The sequence below is a fragment of the Acartia tonsa genome, chromosome 8 (assembly GCF_053477335.1).
Source record: "Acartia tonsa isolate MP-2025a chromosome 8, ASM5347733v1, whole genome shotgun sequence".
In the NCBI taxonomy this organism is placed as follows: Eukaryota; Metazoa; Arthropoda; class Copepoda; order Calanoida; family Acartiidae; genus Acartia; species Acartia tonsa.
This window is the reverse complement of record NC_137267.1, coordinates 40,984,767-40,999,500: the sequence shown is the minus strand read 5'-3', so window position 1 is coordinate 40,999,500 and position 14,734 is coordinate 40,984,767. Positions and strand designations below refer to the sequence as shown.

The 14,734-nt window shown below is 33.3% G+C and overlaps 1 protein-coding gene across 1 annotated transcript in view; it reads left to right on the top strand.

The window, feature by feature from the left end:
- The first annotated feature begins 11,700 nt into the window (after positions 1 to 11,700).
- LOC145326951 (tektin-3-like) overlaps positions 11,701 to 14,734 on the top strand; it is a 53,557-nt gene continuing 50,523 nt past the window's right edge. Inside the window, exons 1-7 of the mRNA XM_080170399.1 lie at positions 11,701 to 11,820; positions 11,938 to 12,014; positions 12,407 to 12,548; positions 12,936 to 12,973; positions 13,303 to 13,369; positions 13,841 to 13,927; positions 14,250 to 14,348. Of these exons, the coding sequence (XP_080026525.1) occupies positions 11,701 to 11,820; positions 11,938 to 12,014; positions 12,407 to 12,548; positions 12,936 to 12,973; positions 13,303 to 13,369; positions 13,841 to 13,927; positions 14,250 to 14,348 (630 nt within the window). The remainder of the gene's footprint in view (positions 11,821 to 11,937; positions 12,015 to 12,406; positions 12,549 to 12,935; positions 12,974 to 13,302; positions 13,370 to 13,840; positions 13,928 to 14,249; positions 14,349 to 14,734) is intronic.

Sequence of the window (14,734 nt, the reverse complement as noted above, 5' to 3'; positions counted from 1 at the left end):
AAATGTGTAACTTAGCAAGACTAGAACCTGGATTTTAAGGATGACAAACCAGCGTGTTAACCCATGCGCTATTTAGGAAAGGAATATTCACCCAAATTTTAAGCTGATAATTAAAAATTCTAATATAGAAGCTTGGAAGCAAAATGCTTTTTAATGCATATATAGAAAATATGTTTTTCTATGAATATGTTAATATTTATATTTTTGATGGATTTTATAGATGTAGTTCTCTAAGTCATACGCAGTCATATTCAATGTTGAAGGGTGACGCAAATTCAGATTTCAGTTTTCATGATTTGAGAAAAATTCACCATTAATTGAAAAGTTGATATTATAAATTGAATTATAACAGATTAAATTTTGCATGTTGCATTTTCTTGGCTGCTGGGTTTCCTAGGATATTGGCATTTTAATGGAAAAGGATATATATATTTTTAAAAATATCTGAAAAACCTGATTTGAATCACATTTTTTCTTAAGCTGAGTCGATCCTGAGTTTTAAGATATGAATTAGATATGAAGAGAAAAAATTAAAATAACGCCTTAGCCCACTCAGCCATAACAGAATATACGTTTGTGAAGGAAATTTAAACATATTTTAAATTGCAACAAGATTTGTTTGTAGACAAATTTTCCTTTTGTTAAGCTGAGAAGCAATAAAGATAATTCCTAGAATAATATAATATTTAAACTTTTTTTTATAGTATAAAGAATAAAATTACTTTTAGTATACATCTTTGTAAATAAATAAAGATTGATTTTGACTCCATAATAAGATTCATTTAAGTCAATATATCAAATACTTAAACATTCTGAAGATATTAATACATTACTGGGCAAGTTATGGAGAGTTTAGTTTTGTAGATTTAACAATCACTTTTTTTTGTAAATAAAAGACAATTCATTGTGTTATGCGGACTTCCTATATTTAGACAAAAGTTTATTTTTTGTTTGAAACAATAATAGGAGAATGTATAATGTATATCTATAAAGGTATTTATTATTGTATATTCAAAACCCACCCAACCCCCCTTAAAATCCTTTAAAATGATGGACAGTTATAAAATGCCATTTCCCGAAGTTGCACGCGGTCATACACAATGTTGGAAGGTTAGCTAAAATTTCAGATATTTTTTTTTGCAATTTGATTTACTTATTTTCTCCATAAAATCTAAGGGATGCTTTCAGGATTATCTAATTTGTGCTATGATATAAAGATGAATTTTTCTCAAATCATGAATACTAAGATCTGAAATTTGTGTCACCCTTCTTTTTTAAAATGGAATCTTTACAGATTTTTTTATTTGATGGTAAAATAAAATTAACCACAGAAGAAATTAAACAAAAAAGCTAAAGCCCCTTTTTTTGTTGAAAATAATGTTTCAGGAATGATGATTTTTATAAGAATCAATATCAATAATGTATCATAACAGAAGGAAACAATTATTTTCACCAATTTATCTAAACCTGGATGGTACATCCAGGCATTTCTAGTTTGTAATATTATTAACTAAATTTTAATATAAAATTGCTTTACACCTATGTTCTAAGGGTTAGTGCACCATAATGTGTAAGAAAGGTTTTCTGTTCAATTCCACCAAGAATTACATATGATTATTTCTAAAACCTTGTATAAAGTATGGAGAGTTATTTTGTCTGTAGATTAAGAATTCGATAACTACTGAACTAATGAAAACTTTTTAAATTGCCTTTTCCAAGTTTTTGAATTTTTTAAAAAACTAAAATTAAAACTAAAATTTTTTTTTTCTTCTGGGATTCGAACCCGGATGATAGATGGTTCAAAGCTGTTACCGTACCAAAAAGCTATCAGAGCTCCAATATTTCAAAATGAAAATTTGTCTTATTTTTAGATCATTAAGTATTATGATGTCTGTTTGTTTGTCTCTCTATATGTTTGTACTACAGGATCTCGCTAACTACTAAACCGATATGGTGCTCCTATTCAGGGTAGTTTCTTATAGGTACTGGGAAGGTTTACAACTATTTTGGAGGAGGGTACCATCACACTACCAGAAAAAAATTGCCTTAGAAAAAAAATTAAACATCACCCCAAAATTAAAAATGGGATTTACTCGCCCCGGCCCTCCCCACCCAATAAAAATCACCCTACCCCCCAAAAAATTATTTTAATTCAGTTCTTCTTTTTCCAGTACCTATTGTTTAGTATTTTTTGTAATAACTTCATAATTACATTGTCATTAAGATTATGTGACATAAAAAGTTAGTCATAAAAATTATACCCATGAATAATTGTAATGAAAAGCACTTTTGTAAAAAAAAACATTTTTCATAAGAGGTAAGTTTTTATGACAAATACATTTATTGCAAGTGTACATATGATAAGCATTTTAAAGACGATTATTTTTAAGACAAATTTAACCTGCGTACCATGGCTCAACATGTAGCGCATCTGCTTGTCATCATGGAGGTAATAGGTTCGAATCTTGGCCAGACACTGCGTGAAAACTGAAGACGTTAAATGGTTCCTACTGCAGCTATGCCAGGTATACAACATGTAAAGTTAGAGTATGAGAATTTCCTTGGCTCGTAAACAGGCGTAACTCATTACCATAGGACTTTCTGGCAGGTAGTTGGTTGCTGGATAGATGTCACTTAAATGGGAAAGAATTGGTTCCCCTTAATTATCCAAGGTTCAACAAGAAGCGCATCTGCTTGTCATCAGGGAGGTAATAGGTTCGAATCTCGGCCAGACACTGCGTTATAACTGAAGACATAAAATGGTTCCTACTGCTGCTATGGCAGGTGTGCAACATGTAAAGTTGGAGTAGGAGGATTTCCTTGGCTCATAAACAGGCGTAACTCATTACCATAAAACTTTCAGGCAGGTAGTTCCATAAAAAAAAGTTGGTTGCTGGATAGATGTCACTTAAACTAATACAGAAAAGGAAAGAATTGGTTCCCCAAGGTTCAACAAGTAGCGCATCTGCTTGTCATCAGGGATGTAATAGGTTCGAATCTCGCGCAGACACTGCGTTATAACTGAAGACATTAAATGGTTCCTAGGTGCTAGGTGTGCAACATGTACAGTAGCAAAGGAAAGATATAATTCCCCTTAGTTATCCAGGGTTGTTGGACCTTGAGTTAATGTCATAGAAACCCTCGACCGTGGCTCAACATGTAGCGCATTGGCTCGTCGTCTGGGAGTTGATAGGCTTTGTACTGCATCATAACTAAAGATGTTGAAATAAATTCCTACTGCTAAAAAACTTGTATAAAACTTTGGGTACCAGTATAAAACTTTGGGTATCAGAATAAATTTTTGTCTATTAGTATAAAACTTTGGGTACCAGTATAAAACTTTGGGTACCAGAATAAATTTTTGGCTATTAGTATAAAATTTTGGGTACCAGTATAAAACTTTGGGTACCAGTATAAAACTTTGGGTACCAATATAAAATTTGGGTACCAGTATAAAACTTTGGGTACTCGTATAAAACTTAAGGTACCAGTATAAAACTTTGGGTACCAATATTAAAACAAAATTTTAGGTATTAGTATAAAATTTTGGGTACCAGTATAAAACTTTGGGTACCAGTATAAAACTTTGGGTACCAGTATAAAACTTTGGGTACCAGTATAAAATTTGGGTACCAGTATAAAATTTGGGTAACTGTATAAAACTTTGGGTACCAGTATAAAACTTTGGGTACCAGTATAAAATTTGGGTACCTGTATAAAACTTTGGGTACCAGTAAAAAACTTTGGGTACCAGTATAAATTTTTAGTACCAGTATAAAACTTTTGGTACCAGTTTAAAACTTTGGGTACCAGTATAAAACTTTGGGTACCAGTATAAAACTTTGGGTTTTTAGTATAAAACTTTGGGTACCAGTAAAAAACTTTGGGTACCAGTATAAAACTTTGGGTACCAGTATAAAACTTTGGGTACCAGTATAAAACTTTGGGTACCAGAATAAAACTTTGGGTACCAGTATAAAATTTTGGGTACCAGTATAAAACTTTGGGTACCAGTATAAAACTTTGTGTACCAGTATAAAACTTTGGTTACCAGTAAAATTTGGGTACCAGTATAAAACTTTGGGTTCTAGTCTAAAACTTTGGGTACCATTATAAAACTTTGGGTACCAGACTAAAACTTTGGGTACCAGTATAAAACTTTGAGTACCAGTATAAAACTTTGGGTACTAGAATAAAACTTTGGGTACCAGAATAAAATTTGAGTACTAGTATATAATTTTGGGTACCAGTATAAAACTTTGGGTACTAGAATAAAACTTTGGGTACCAGAATAAACTTTGGGTATCAGTATAAAACTTTGGGTACCAGTATAAAATTTGGGTACTAATTCTGAATCAAACATTTGAAAAAATCCTGCTGTCCTCCCCCCTCTTCCCTCCACTCTTATTCTCACAACCCCTAACCACCCTCAACTCTCCAAAAAATGTCCTAGAATGCATTTAAAAAATCCAATTTAGCCGAAGCCTCAGCTGCAAAGCTTATTTTATAATCAGCCATAAGATCAGCCGCAAGGCTTAATATTGTATTCAGCCGCAGCCGCATTCAGCTGCGCGGCTGAATTTAATTCAGCCACAGCCTCAGCCGCACGGCTTTCAGTAAGCCGCAGCCTCAGAATCAGCCGCGAGGCTTAATTATGTTATCAGCCACTCTCAGCCTCAGCCTCACTCAGCCGCGCGGCTTAATTTTCCAATCAGCCACTGTAAGCCGCAGCCGCTATGAGCCGCGCGGCTTTCAGTAAGCCGCAGCCTCAGCCACAAATCCTTCAGCCACTGTAAGCCTCAGCCACCCTCAGCCACTGTAAGCCTCAGCCGCTCGAAGCCTCAGCCACAAAATTCCAATTCAGCCACTGTAAGCCTCAGCCACCCCAATTCTTATTAAGCCTCAGCCGCATTCAGCCGCAGACACTCTCAGCCGCACTAAGCCTCAGCCACTCTCAGCCTCAGCCACTTCCATAACTTTAAGCAGCCGCAGCCGCAGCCGCAGCCGCAAATTAGGATTCAGCCGCAGCCGCAGCCGCGCGGCTGATAGCGCGGCTTCCGAACCCTGATTTTTTTCATAAACATATTTCATAAAATCATTGTAAATAAACATATTAGTATATGCATATCATGACATTGTTTAATTAAAATATGTGCATATGTGTGTAAATTAATGCAAATAATAAAGATCTCAAAAATTATTTTCATTTTATATCCTAAATAATCTATTTTTTAAAAGTAACAGGAAGTCTATCTGTCTGTGTGCAAATGTGTGTGTCTTACTTTCGCCTGGACCGATATGATTCTCCTTTACAGTAACCCCTTTCTTAGGTCCAGGAATTAATGTATAAGGTATAGATAACCCAGACAACTATTTGGTTACAGCGGTGGGGACTTGCAAATTGCGTTCTGCATGCACTTTTGTAGCGACTTGGATGTGTTAATTTTTCCGACGTTATTGGCTGACATTCAAAGACCAAGTTGAAAGTCGGCACAGTGTCCCCGTGGTGGAGATATACAGTTTTTTTAACCCCTGCACCCTCTCTAGGAACGTAACCGCTAGTTTTGTAATAATACTTTTTTCACTTTGTATTTTAATAATATTGTAAAAAGCCATTAGATTGTTCAAACATTTAATATTTGATTTATAGCGGTTTTTTTTATAAAGGAGAGTGCTTTTTAAAGTATAATAAATTATTATTGTACATTACTATAAATATTAAAAATGGAGGAAAAGATTTTTTTTCCATTATGGCTTTAAAACCGATCAATATCCGCCGCTAGATTAGAACCGGTTCTCAGCCATACAAAAAGAAATCAAGTGAAGCAACGTATTACAGAAATCTTCCACAGAAACCTACGGCTATTCAGGGCTAACAACACTGGTTCTTAATCTAAAAATTTTATATTTTAATAGCCGCAGAAAGCTGTCTACAGTATGATGAGATAAATAACTATTCTAGTGATAGTTTTATCAAATCTTCATTAACAAGCAGTGTCCAAACAGACCAGCCAATAATTCTAATATACAGTAGGTACAATTTTGTACACCATCATTGGGGATGTACAATTATTGATTGTGTTTCACTTATTACCATTATTGTCCTTGTTTCTAATGGATAGGGAATTCAACCAGGGATCTAAGGGATAAAACAATGGTCGATAAATAGATGTACATCCCCAATGATGACACACTAAAGTGCCGCTTCTGTAGATTTCAATTAATGGTTTAGACGCTCAAATTAATAAACCAACAAATCAAACTTCATTAAAAGCCTCTAAAGTTTAACGGATGAAAAACTTTGGGGACTAGTGTAATAAACAGTCCATTGTCATCTCCCTCCCTAGAATTCAACTTTACTTCTCCAGGGATACAAGTCAAGGCCAATGAAAGGAGCAGAAGTAATATTATCTTTTGTACATTTATCATTGTTTTTAAAAGATGATTAATTTATAATCCATTTACCTTTCCCTGTGTCACTGACTAAAAAGAGAATGATAATCTAAACTAGAAAATGAGAGTGAATACCTTATAGCTAAAAAGATAAATGTATCATCAAAAATGTATAATCCAGACAACTACCTGGACCAAGTGGTGGTGACCTTTTTCGTCTGCTAGCAAATTGCTTTCTGCTCTATTTTTGCGACTTGGCTGTATCTAAATGATAAATAACTACTGTAGGGGGGGTGCCGGTGCCCCCCCCTATTTTTAAAAAAAATTTTAACAATTTTTTGTGGGGGAGTGATTTTTTTCTAGGGGCGATTTTTCTTGGGAGGGTGGTGGTACCCTCCCCCAAAATAGTTATAAACCTTCCCAGGACCTATGAGAAGATACCCTGTTAAGGAGAACCCGATCAGTTCAGCGATTAGCGAGATCCTTTGGTACAAACACACAGACACACAAACACACATCAGACATCCTGTTACTTTATTTTAAGGATAAGACAGATAGTCCTGATATAGATACACATAATTAAAAGTTTCCTGAATGAAGGAACTTCCCTGAATATAGTAAGTATTATTATTCCCTTCAAATTATTGACAAAACAGAAAACTGTGTTCCATTTAACATTCCCCCTTTTCAAATAAACTGACATGGTGTTTATTTGTTGTGGCTAATTATTTGATAGTAAGATTTTGTTGAATTTTTTATTCTAAAGGCGATTTAACTTGAGAGGTTGAAGACCTTTCCTGGACCTATAAAAGTTTTATTCAAAAGAAAACCTTATCGGTTCAGTGGTTAGCAAGATCCACTCATACTCTCATTTTGTACGTATGTTCATCCATAAATATTTTGCTTCGCTACTTATGGATATCGTCATCCTTGTAAGAACACTTTATGTATGCCTGTCCTGGGATCTAAAGGGATAAGACAATGACCAATAAATTGATGTACATCTCCAATGTTCATATCCATTTTTTATATTACAATAAGTGGTTGAAATATTTGAACAATCAACTTAATAAATCTACCAATCCATATTCATTAAAAGTCCGTAAAGTTGTTATGCCAAGAAATATTTTTATAAAACTTTGGGGACTAGTGTAATAAACAAACGAGGGGACCTCCCTCCCTGATGCCTGGCTAAATACAAAATGTGTTATCGGCATGTTAAAAGAAACTTTAGCTTCTGCCTGAATTTAGGTTGGAGCAGTTTTATATTAGTAACTTGTTGGTTTTCATAGTACTTGTATATTTATTTTGTTTCGAGCAAAGCTACTCTGTAACACTCCTTCTAATTAAGTTGGAGCCCTTTAGGATTAAGATTTCCATATAGGTATGATAAAGATTATTCTAACAATCAATGGGGGGGGGGGGGGATTGTATAGTTGTTTATGGATAAATAATAGAATGGAAGATTAATTTTTGTTTAAATATTGTTGACCTTGTTAATTTAAAGTATAGGGTAGGAGTGATATTTTTTCAATGCCTAAACTTTTGGAATAAAATACACAATTGTGATTGTTTAGAACAAGTGAAAAGTTAATATAGTAATCATATTTTAAAGGGATTAAAACAAGGATAACAGTATCCATGAGTAGCAATGCACAACAGTTGTTCATAAAATAAACAAAAACTTTCCCTGGACAAAAGAAAAGGAGAACTCAATCATTCATTGGATTTACATCAAATCCTTTTTAAAACTATGATTTATGAATGAATGGTTTTCATGTCTATATATATTGTGTTTTGTATATGCCCGCATATTTACTGAAACCTTAACAAAATAACAGGAAAAGGGTATACATAAGGACAAAATATGAGACATGGGCACTTATTTACATAAAGAGCTAGTTAAAATAAGCTATAAACAAGAACTGTAAGTTATTTAGTAAATAATTCCTTATTTCTAAATCAGACATAGATGTCAAATACATATTAATGATTCCAACTGTAAATAGCCGAAAAGTTTATGAAAATGAATGTTAATTAACAAAATTGCTTCTAATTAGATTATTTAGCATTTCGAGATCCTTGGCAATATGCCTGACAGTGCCATGTCAAGAATATAACAACCAACCCCCCTTTCCATAATTTTAGGAATAAATTTTAAAAAAGGAGCAGGGGGGAGTTTTTAGCTGTAAGGTTTGGTTAGGTTATATTTGGTATTGGATAGCTCCATAGGATTAGGAAATCAATGGGATAGTTTCCGCAGGGGTTAGACATATAGTAAATAACTATCCCCTCACCTTATTTCAATTCAATTAAAAAAAGAGAGGGAATGAAGGGGACCTTTTGGGGAAAGGCCAAAACCCTATGATTCATTACCAGGCATCTGACCTTTTTTTATATTTCCCGTCCATTATCCCTGGAACAACAAAACACAGAAAACAAAGTTTGTAATAGGTATCTCACTCAGGGATACAGGAAAAGGTACTGAGCTAAAAAAGTGTTCTCAAAACTGGATATATCTATGTAGACACTTTTGATTAATATTCTTTTTAATGTTACTATAAAATTTGTAAGCAATAAGATGAACGGTTTAACCTTTCGCTGCTGAGAATCATAGTTTTAATCCTTGCAGTTGTAGGCTAATTGAACCCTGGAAATTTAAATTCCCCCCAAATCAGCATTTATTCTAAATTCTATTTTAAATAAAAACCATAAGAGTAGAGTGAAGCACTGAAAGTTATCACAGATTACCTTAAATTTTTACATCACCATATGGCCTCTCTCACCTCAATGTTTTTAAGTTTCAGGAAAATTGGAATTAAATGTAATGATGGGGGTGAATAGATAAATCTTTCATGGGGAAATTGACATAATATCCCCAAAATGCTGTCAGAATAGACAAAATAATGCTATATTTTTGTTTCAATAGAATTATTGTGTTTAAGTCTTTGAAATTATCATTTAAACCCTGGTGACCATGTATATAAACAATATACTATTACTTGGATGTTGCACCAGATTTTCATATACTCTAATAATGTGATACTTACAGTTATAGCTTGCTACCTCCATCAAATATTACTACCCCTATACCCTTCAATTCTACCGACCAATAAATGAGATCCATGTAAACAACATAAATTGACGACAAAATTTTCTTTGTCAATATATCCACGTATATTCTATATCCATTGCTTTGTGTATATAGTTTGCCTAGTATAGTGGACAATTAAATATTCACAAAAGTTTGGTGTGCATTCAATTCCACACATGTATCACATTATCAAATACTATGGCCTGTATGAAAACAATGTGTGAATACACATTACTGCATAGTCCCTACTTCTTTTATTTTCACGTAACATAAATATATCAACAAAATTTGCCTATAACATATAAATCTAAATGAATATACAATTTATTTATTATTGTTGTTCTTTTTATGCATGTATTGTACACCCGATACAATTAGGGAGATCTTAATGAAAAATCTATCTTACTACTCTATAAAAAAGATTTGTTTCTCTTAATTCAAACAAATGAAATGCAAATATGATATGAAAATATGCAGAAGTGAATGTACTCCACAAAAGTTTGCATTTACACAACTAAATAATAATAAACTTTTCATCAATTTCAACACAAAAGACAAATAAAGGCTTTATTATGTAAGTACAAAGCATAAAATTATAATATTTTGAAAGAATCTCTTCAATTGGTTGTCTCCCTTAATAGTTAGCCTAGCAAGGTACCAACTGATTATTTTGGCGTATCTCTCCTTGACAAATTTTATAGAGGGGTTGGGGTTTGATTATAGATTTCCACCTTACATAACCCCCATAATCACCCCATGAAAATTTCTTATGAGGGCAGACTATTGGTATTCAGAAGGGGGGGGGGGTACGGGGAGGTTATACCTCCAAATAGGAGATACATTTTCATTGAATGGGAAAATTGAATCTATTTTTGGACAATTTAATCATTTTCTTTTTTAATATCTTTTTCATTTATTCCCTTTTCAATTTGTTTTTATAATTTTGTGATGAGACCATAAACCACAAATTCCTTAATTATTGAGTTTTTTTTCTATTTCTAATTTATTTTATTGCATTCCAAATGCATAAAGTATGTCTGACTTTCCATTTGGCTAGCTTTCTGTATGAAGACAAATTATCTCAACTAATATCTGCTTTAAAGGAAACTTCCTATGAGTCCTGTCACCATTTTAAAGAGGGAAAAGCCATCAAAGATAAAGGGTAGAACTAGTTTACAAGATTTACTTATACCTGAAATAGGGCCATTTGCAGCCTACCCCACGTCCCCACCTTTTTCTAATTTAGAAAATTCTTGTAAATAAAAACTTCAGGAGTCATCCTTTTGAGGTACTATCCCTGCGGGTATCTTCTAAACTTTATTTATCCTAAAACAAACAACATTGAACATCCAAAATATCTCAAATAAACTTTGTCTGTGATCCATAATGGGTATGGGGGAATTTGCAGATTTTTTAACTTTATTTAAATACCCTTATCAGCATTTTAGATTTATGCAAAAATGAAAAATAAGGTGCTAGAGACCCCACCCCAGGGAGTAGCATATTCTCATGCAGAGTGGGCACACTCTAACCTTGCCAACTATAGGCTTGCTGAGGATGCCAGACACAGGTCTGAAGAGGTTAGTTAGTTTTGCTATCAACTTTGATTGATAAAAACAATGGCTGTTGTGTTTACGCTTTAACTTCTCCAATGCCAAGACATTAACTAATATTACAAATGATAATTTTATGAAAATTCAGACTAAAAAATGAGAAACAAGGTGAAAGAGACCCCGCCTCAAAGTACTCCCTACTCCCATGCGGAGTGGGCTCATTCTAACCTAGCAAACTTCAGGGAGGCTGAAGATGCCAGACATAGGTCTGAGGAGGTTAGTACTGACTATCTGTGACATTTTACACAGTAGGAGGGTCTATTTACGAAAAAGGTATCTTATCCCTTTGATATCAGGTATGTATGGATTGGAAAATCCCTAAATTTAGAAAATTCACTAATGTTTAAACAGGGAGGTACTTATACTTATTATTTAGTTTTACAGCTTATCAACAAATATGATTATTCAATTTAGGTTATAGTGGCTATTTATACTTTAAGATGAATGTTTTTATATTTTCTACCTTATTGGGTTTCTATAATTACATTTACAAATAAAATGTAGTGTGATATCTTTAAAATTTGCACCGTGTTTCTTTAACCTATACTAAATACTCATTAACTGTTCTGAATAACATTTTAAGAAAATTCAGACTAAAAAATGAGAAACAAGGTGAAAGAGACCCCGCCTCAAAGTACTCCGTACTCCCATGCAGAGTGGGCTCATTCTAACCTAGCAAACTTCAGGGAGTTTGAGGATGCTAAACATAGATCTCAAGAGGTAGGATTTGCACACATATATTATTACAATACCTTCAAATTCAATTGGTAAGTATTTTCATTTAATCTCAAAATTTACAACAAAAATAATGCGCCAACATATTTTTATTGTTTTTAGATTAGAAATCAATCAGTGAGGCTTGTTGAAGATAGAGATAGGAGAACTGCTAGAACCCAGGATGATTCTACTAAAAGGTGGGTTGATAAGAGTTTTCAGAAAATGAAAGTATTTTTCATGTACAATAACTTTAGTCCTCTAGGGGCAACTTAAAGAGTGGAATGCAGTTTTTAAGTTCAAGAACAATATCTCTCAGGAGAGTTAATGTAAACCTACATTAAGCTTCAATGATAGGTAAACAGTCACACAGATGGTCATACAAAACTCAGGGTTTTTTAAAATAAGTATACTAACGGTTAGGCCACTAGAGGACTTACCCATCTCAATACCTATGAGAAGCTACATTGTAAAGGAGAACCATATTGATTTTAGTGAGATCCTCAGGTATCAACAAAAAGCCAGACAGACTAAAAGATATACAAAAGGATATACAAAATTTTCTGAACAAAGACAAACATTTTTATGATAGGCTGAATGAAAGAGCATTTGATGTTACCAACTGGCGCAGAGAGCTTCAGAGAGAGCATGATGCTTTGAATGAGGAGAACCTGAGGCTCTGTGAATGGACCAAACAATTGGATCATGCTATTCAACAGATTCAGAGACCACAGGTGCAGTTTGGAGCAGAGATCTAAAAAGATAAGACAATGGCCGATAAATTAATGTACGTTCTTAATGATAATACACAAAATTACCCCTTATATAGATTACAATTGTAACTTTAAATGTATTGATACTTAACATAAGGAAACAAGCAATCAAAATTTAATAAAAGTTGTTAACCCAACGAATATTAAAACATAATTATAAACTTTTGGGGACTAGTGTAATCATCAGCCCAATACCCCATCTCTCAGTGTGTGTTGAGAACGTCAAGATTAAGCTGGGGTAGGGGGATCGGGTGACAGGAGAAATATTATGAACTAGAAATTTGGTTAATGAACACAAACATTTAGAAAGATGATATGAATATTCATCAAATAAATAATATTGTTTAGGATGTTGTCAACATGTGCAAAGCAGCAAGAGAATACAGGTAATAATTTATTAATTGTTAATTATGTACAAATGGATATAATGTATGTGGATAATATGACAGGGAAATTTAGGTTGCCCTGCCCATACCCCCTCCCTTCATTCTTTACCCATTCTACTCCTCTGATCATGGAGTAAAAATATATTAATATCTGAGGACTATATTAGCAACCTAAATTGACGACAAAAATTCTCCTAACACAATATCCAAGTATTTTATATCCATTACATCTATCTTTAATTTCTCTAAACACTAGTAATAACAAAGTAAAATAGCCTAATAATCTAAAAGGGAAATGCATGTTCTAAAGACACAGATAATTTGTTCAGGATTGGAATTGATATGGTAAAAGATGCTGTAGAGATCTCTTTAGGAAATGAAGATAAAGAAATTAAGGTAAAGATTAAAAAATATTGATTGGAATTATTTATATTATTACTTGTATTTTACACCAGATTATCATGCACTCTACAAAAATGAAACTTGTACCTGGCAAAATGACGATCCCCCCATCCATTCCCTTTACTCCATCCCCTCCCCTCCTACTGGATGAACTAACTGACAATTAAGTGAAGTCCATGTTAGCAACCTAAATTGACAAAAAAATTTGCCTGTCATAATATCCAATCTATATCTTCTTTTGGCAGCTAGAATTAGTATAAAATGTAGAAATAATAGCTTAGCTTATTATTTTGTAGTATATAAATGGCTGCTTTTATGTCATTTATGAAAAATATAGCTGGTGCTACCTAAATTAGAGAACTTACTTTGTTCAGAATGGAATTTAGAACTTATGATTCAGACAAAATAAAACTTACTTCTTTAGATAATAGGTTAAAAGGCTTTTTTAACTTGATTTTGCTTCAGAGGATTAGAGATGGAATGAAACAGATAGAAGCAGATTCTTTGTCTCAGATGAAGACCAATGAAATCATCATGCAAGCACTGCTGCAGGTTTTAACCTTTTTTTTATCCCATTTAGTCCATTCATTCACTGACTAATATAATTTACTCAGTTTTGTCATAGTTACACGACTGAAGATTCCTCTGATCAAGCAGTATTTACTATTTTTCTATAAATAACATTTTTAACTATATTCTCCTCCTCTTAGGCGAAAGGCTATTCTTCAACTAGCATATACATTTATATCCATTGGTTAATAAGCTGAAAATGCAAGCAAAACTAATCTAATCTTCCTACTGTTACTCATGTTCTTGTTTTTCTAATTATTCATTCTTTTCTTTAGAGTTATATTGTGAATTCTTTAATGTTTAGGATTTGAGGAGGAAGGACACAGCTCTGGAAATTGATAGCAACTGTTTTGAACTCAACAATACTGCCCATGAAATTGCTCTCCATCCAGGAGTAAATAAGGTAGTGGAATTTGATTGGTAAAATCCCTAAGACAATATTAAAACCCAATCCTATGATATAAAGTTGAAAGGTTTTTCTCTCTGAAACTTAGGATTTAAATAACTATGAACAGATTGACTTCTCCTTTTAAGGCAAGCTTCACATATGCCCTGAGAATTATTTGTTGGTTTAAGTATTTGAATGGTTTTGGGCTATCCTTTTAATCTTAGAAAAAAGTGCCTCTCGAAGAAAAGAGCGTAGTGTTAGAGTCAGATATGTAGATTTGTGATTTAGGCGGCTTGGAGGTTGAACTTTTGAATAACTTAAATCTCCTATCCATTTAGTCCGTAAATAGGGTATTTCTTTACCTACAATCAGCTTCTCCTAGATTAATTTAAATTTAAAAA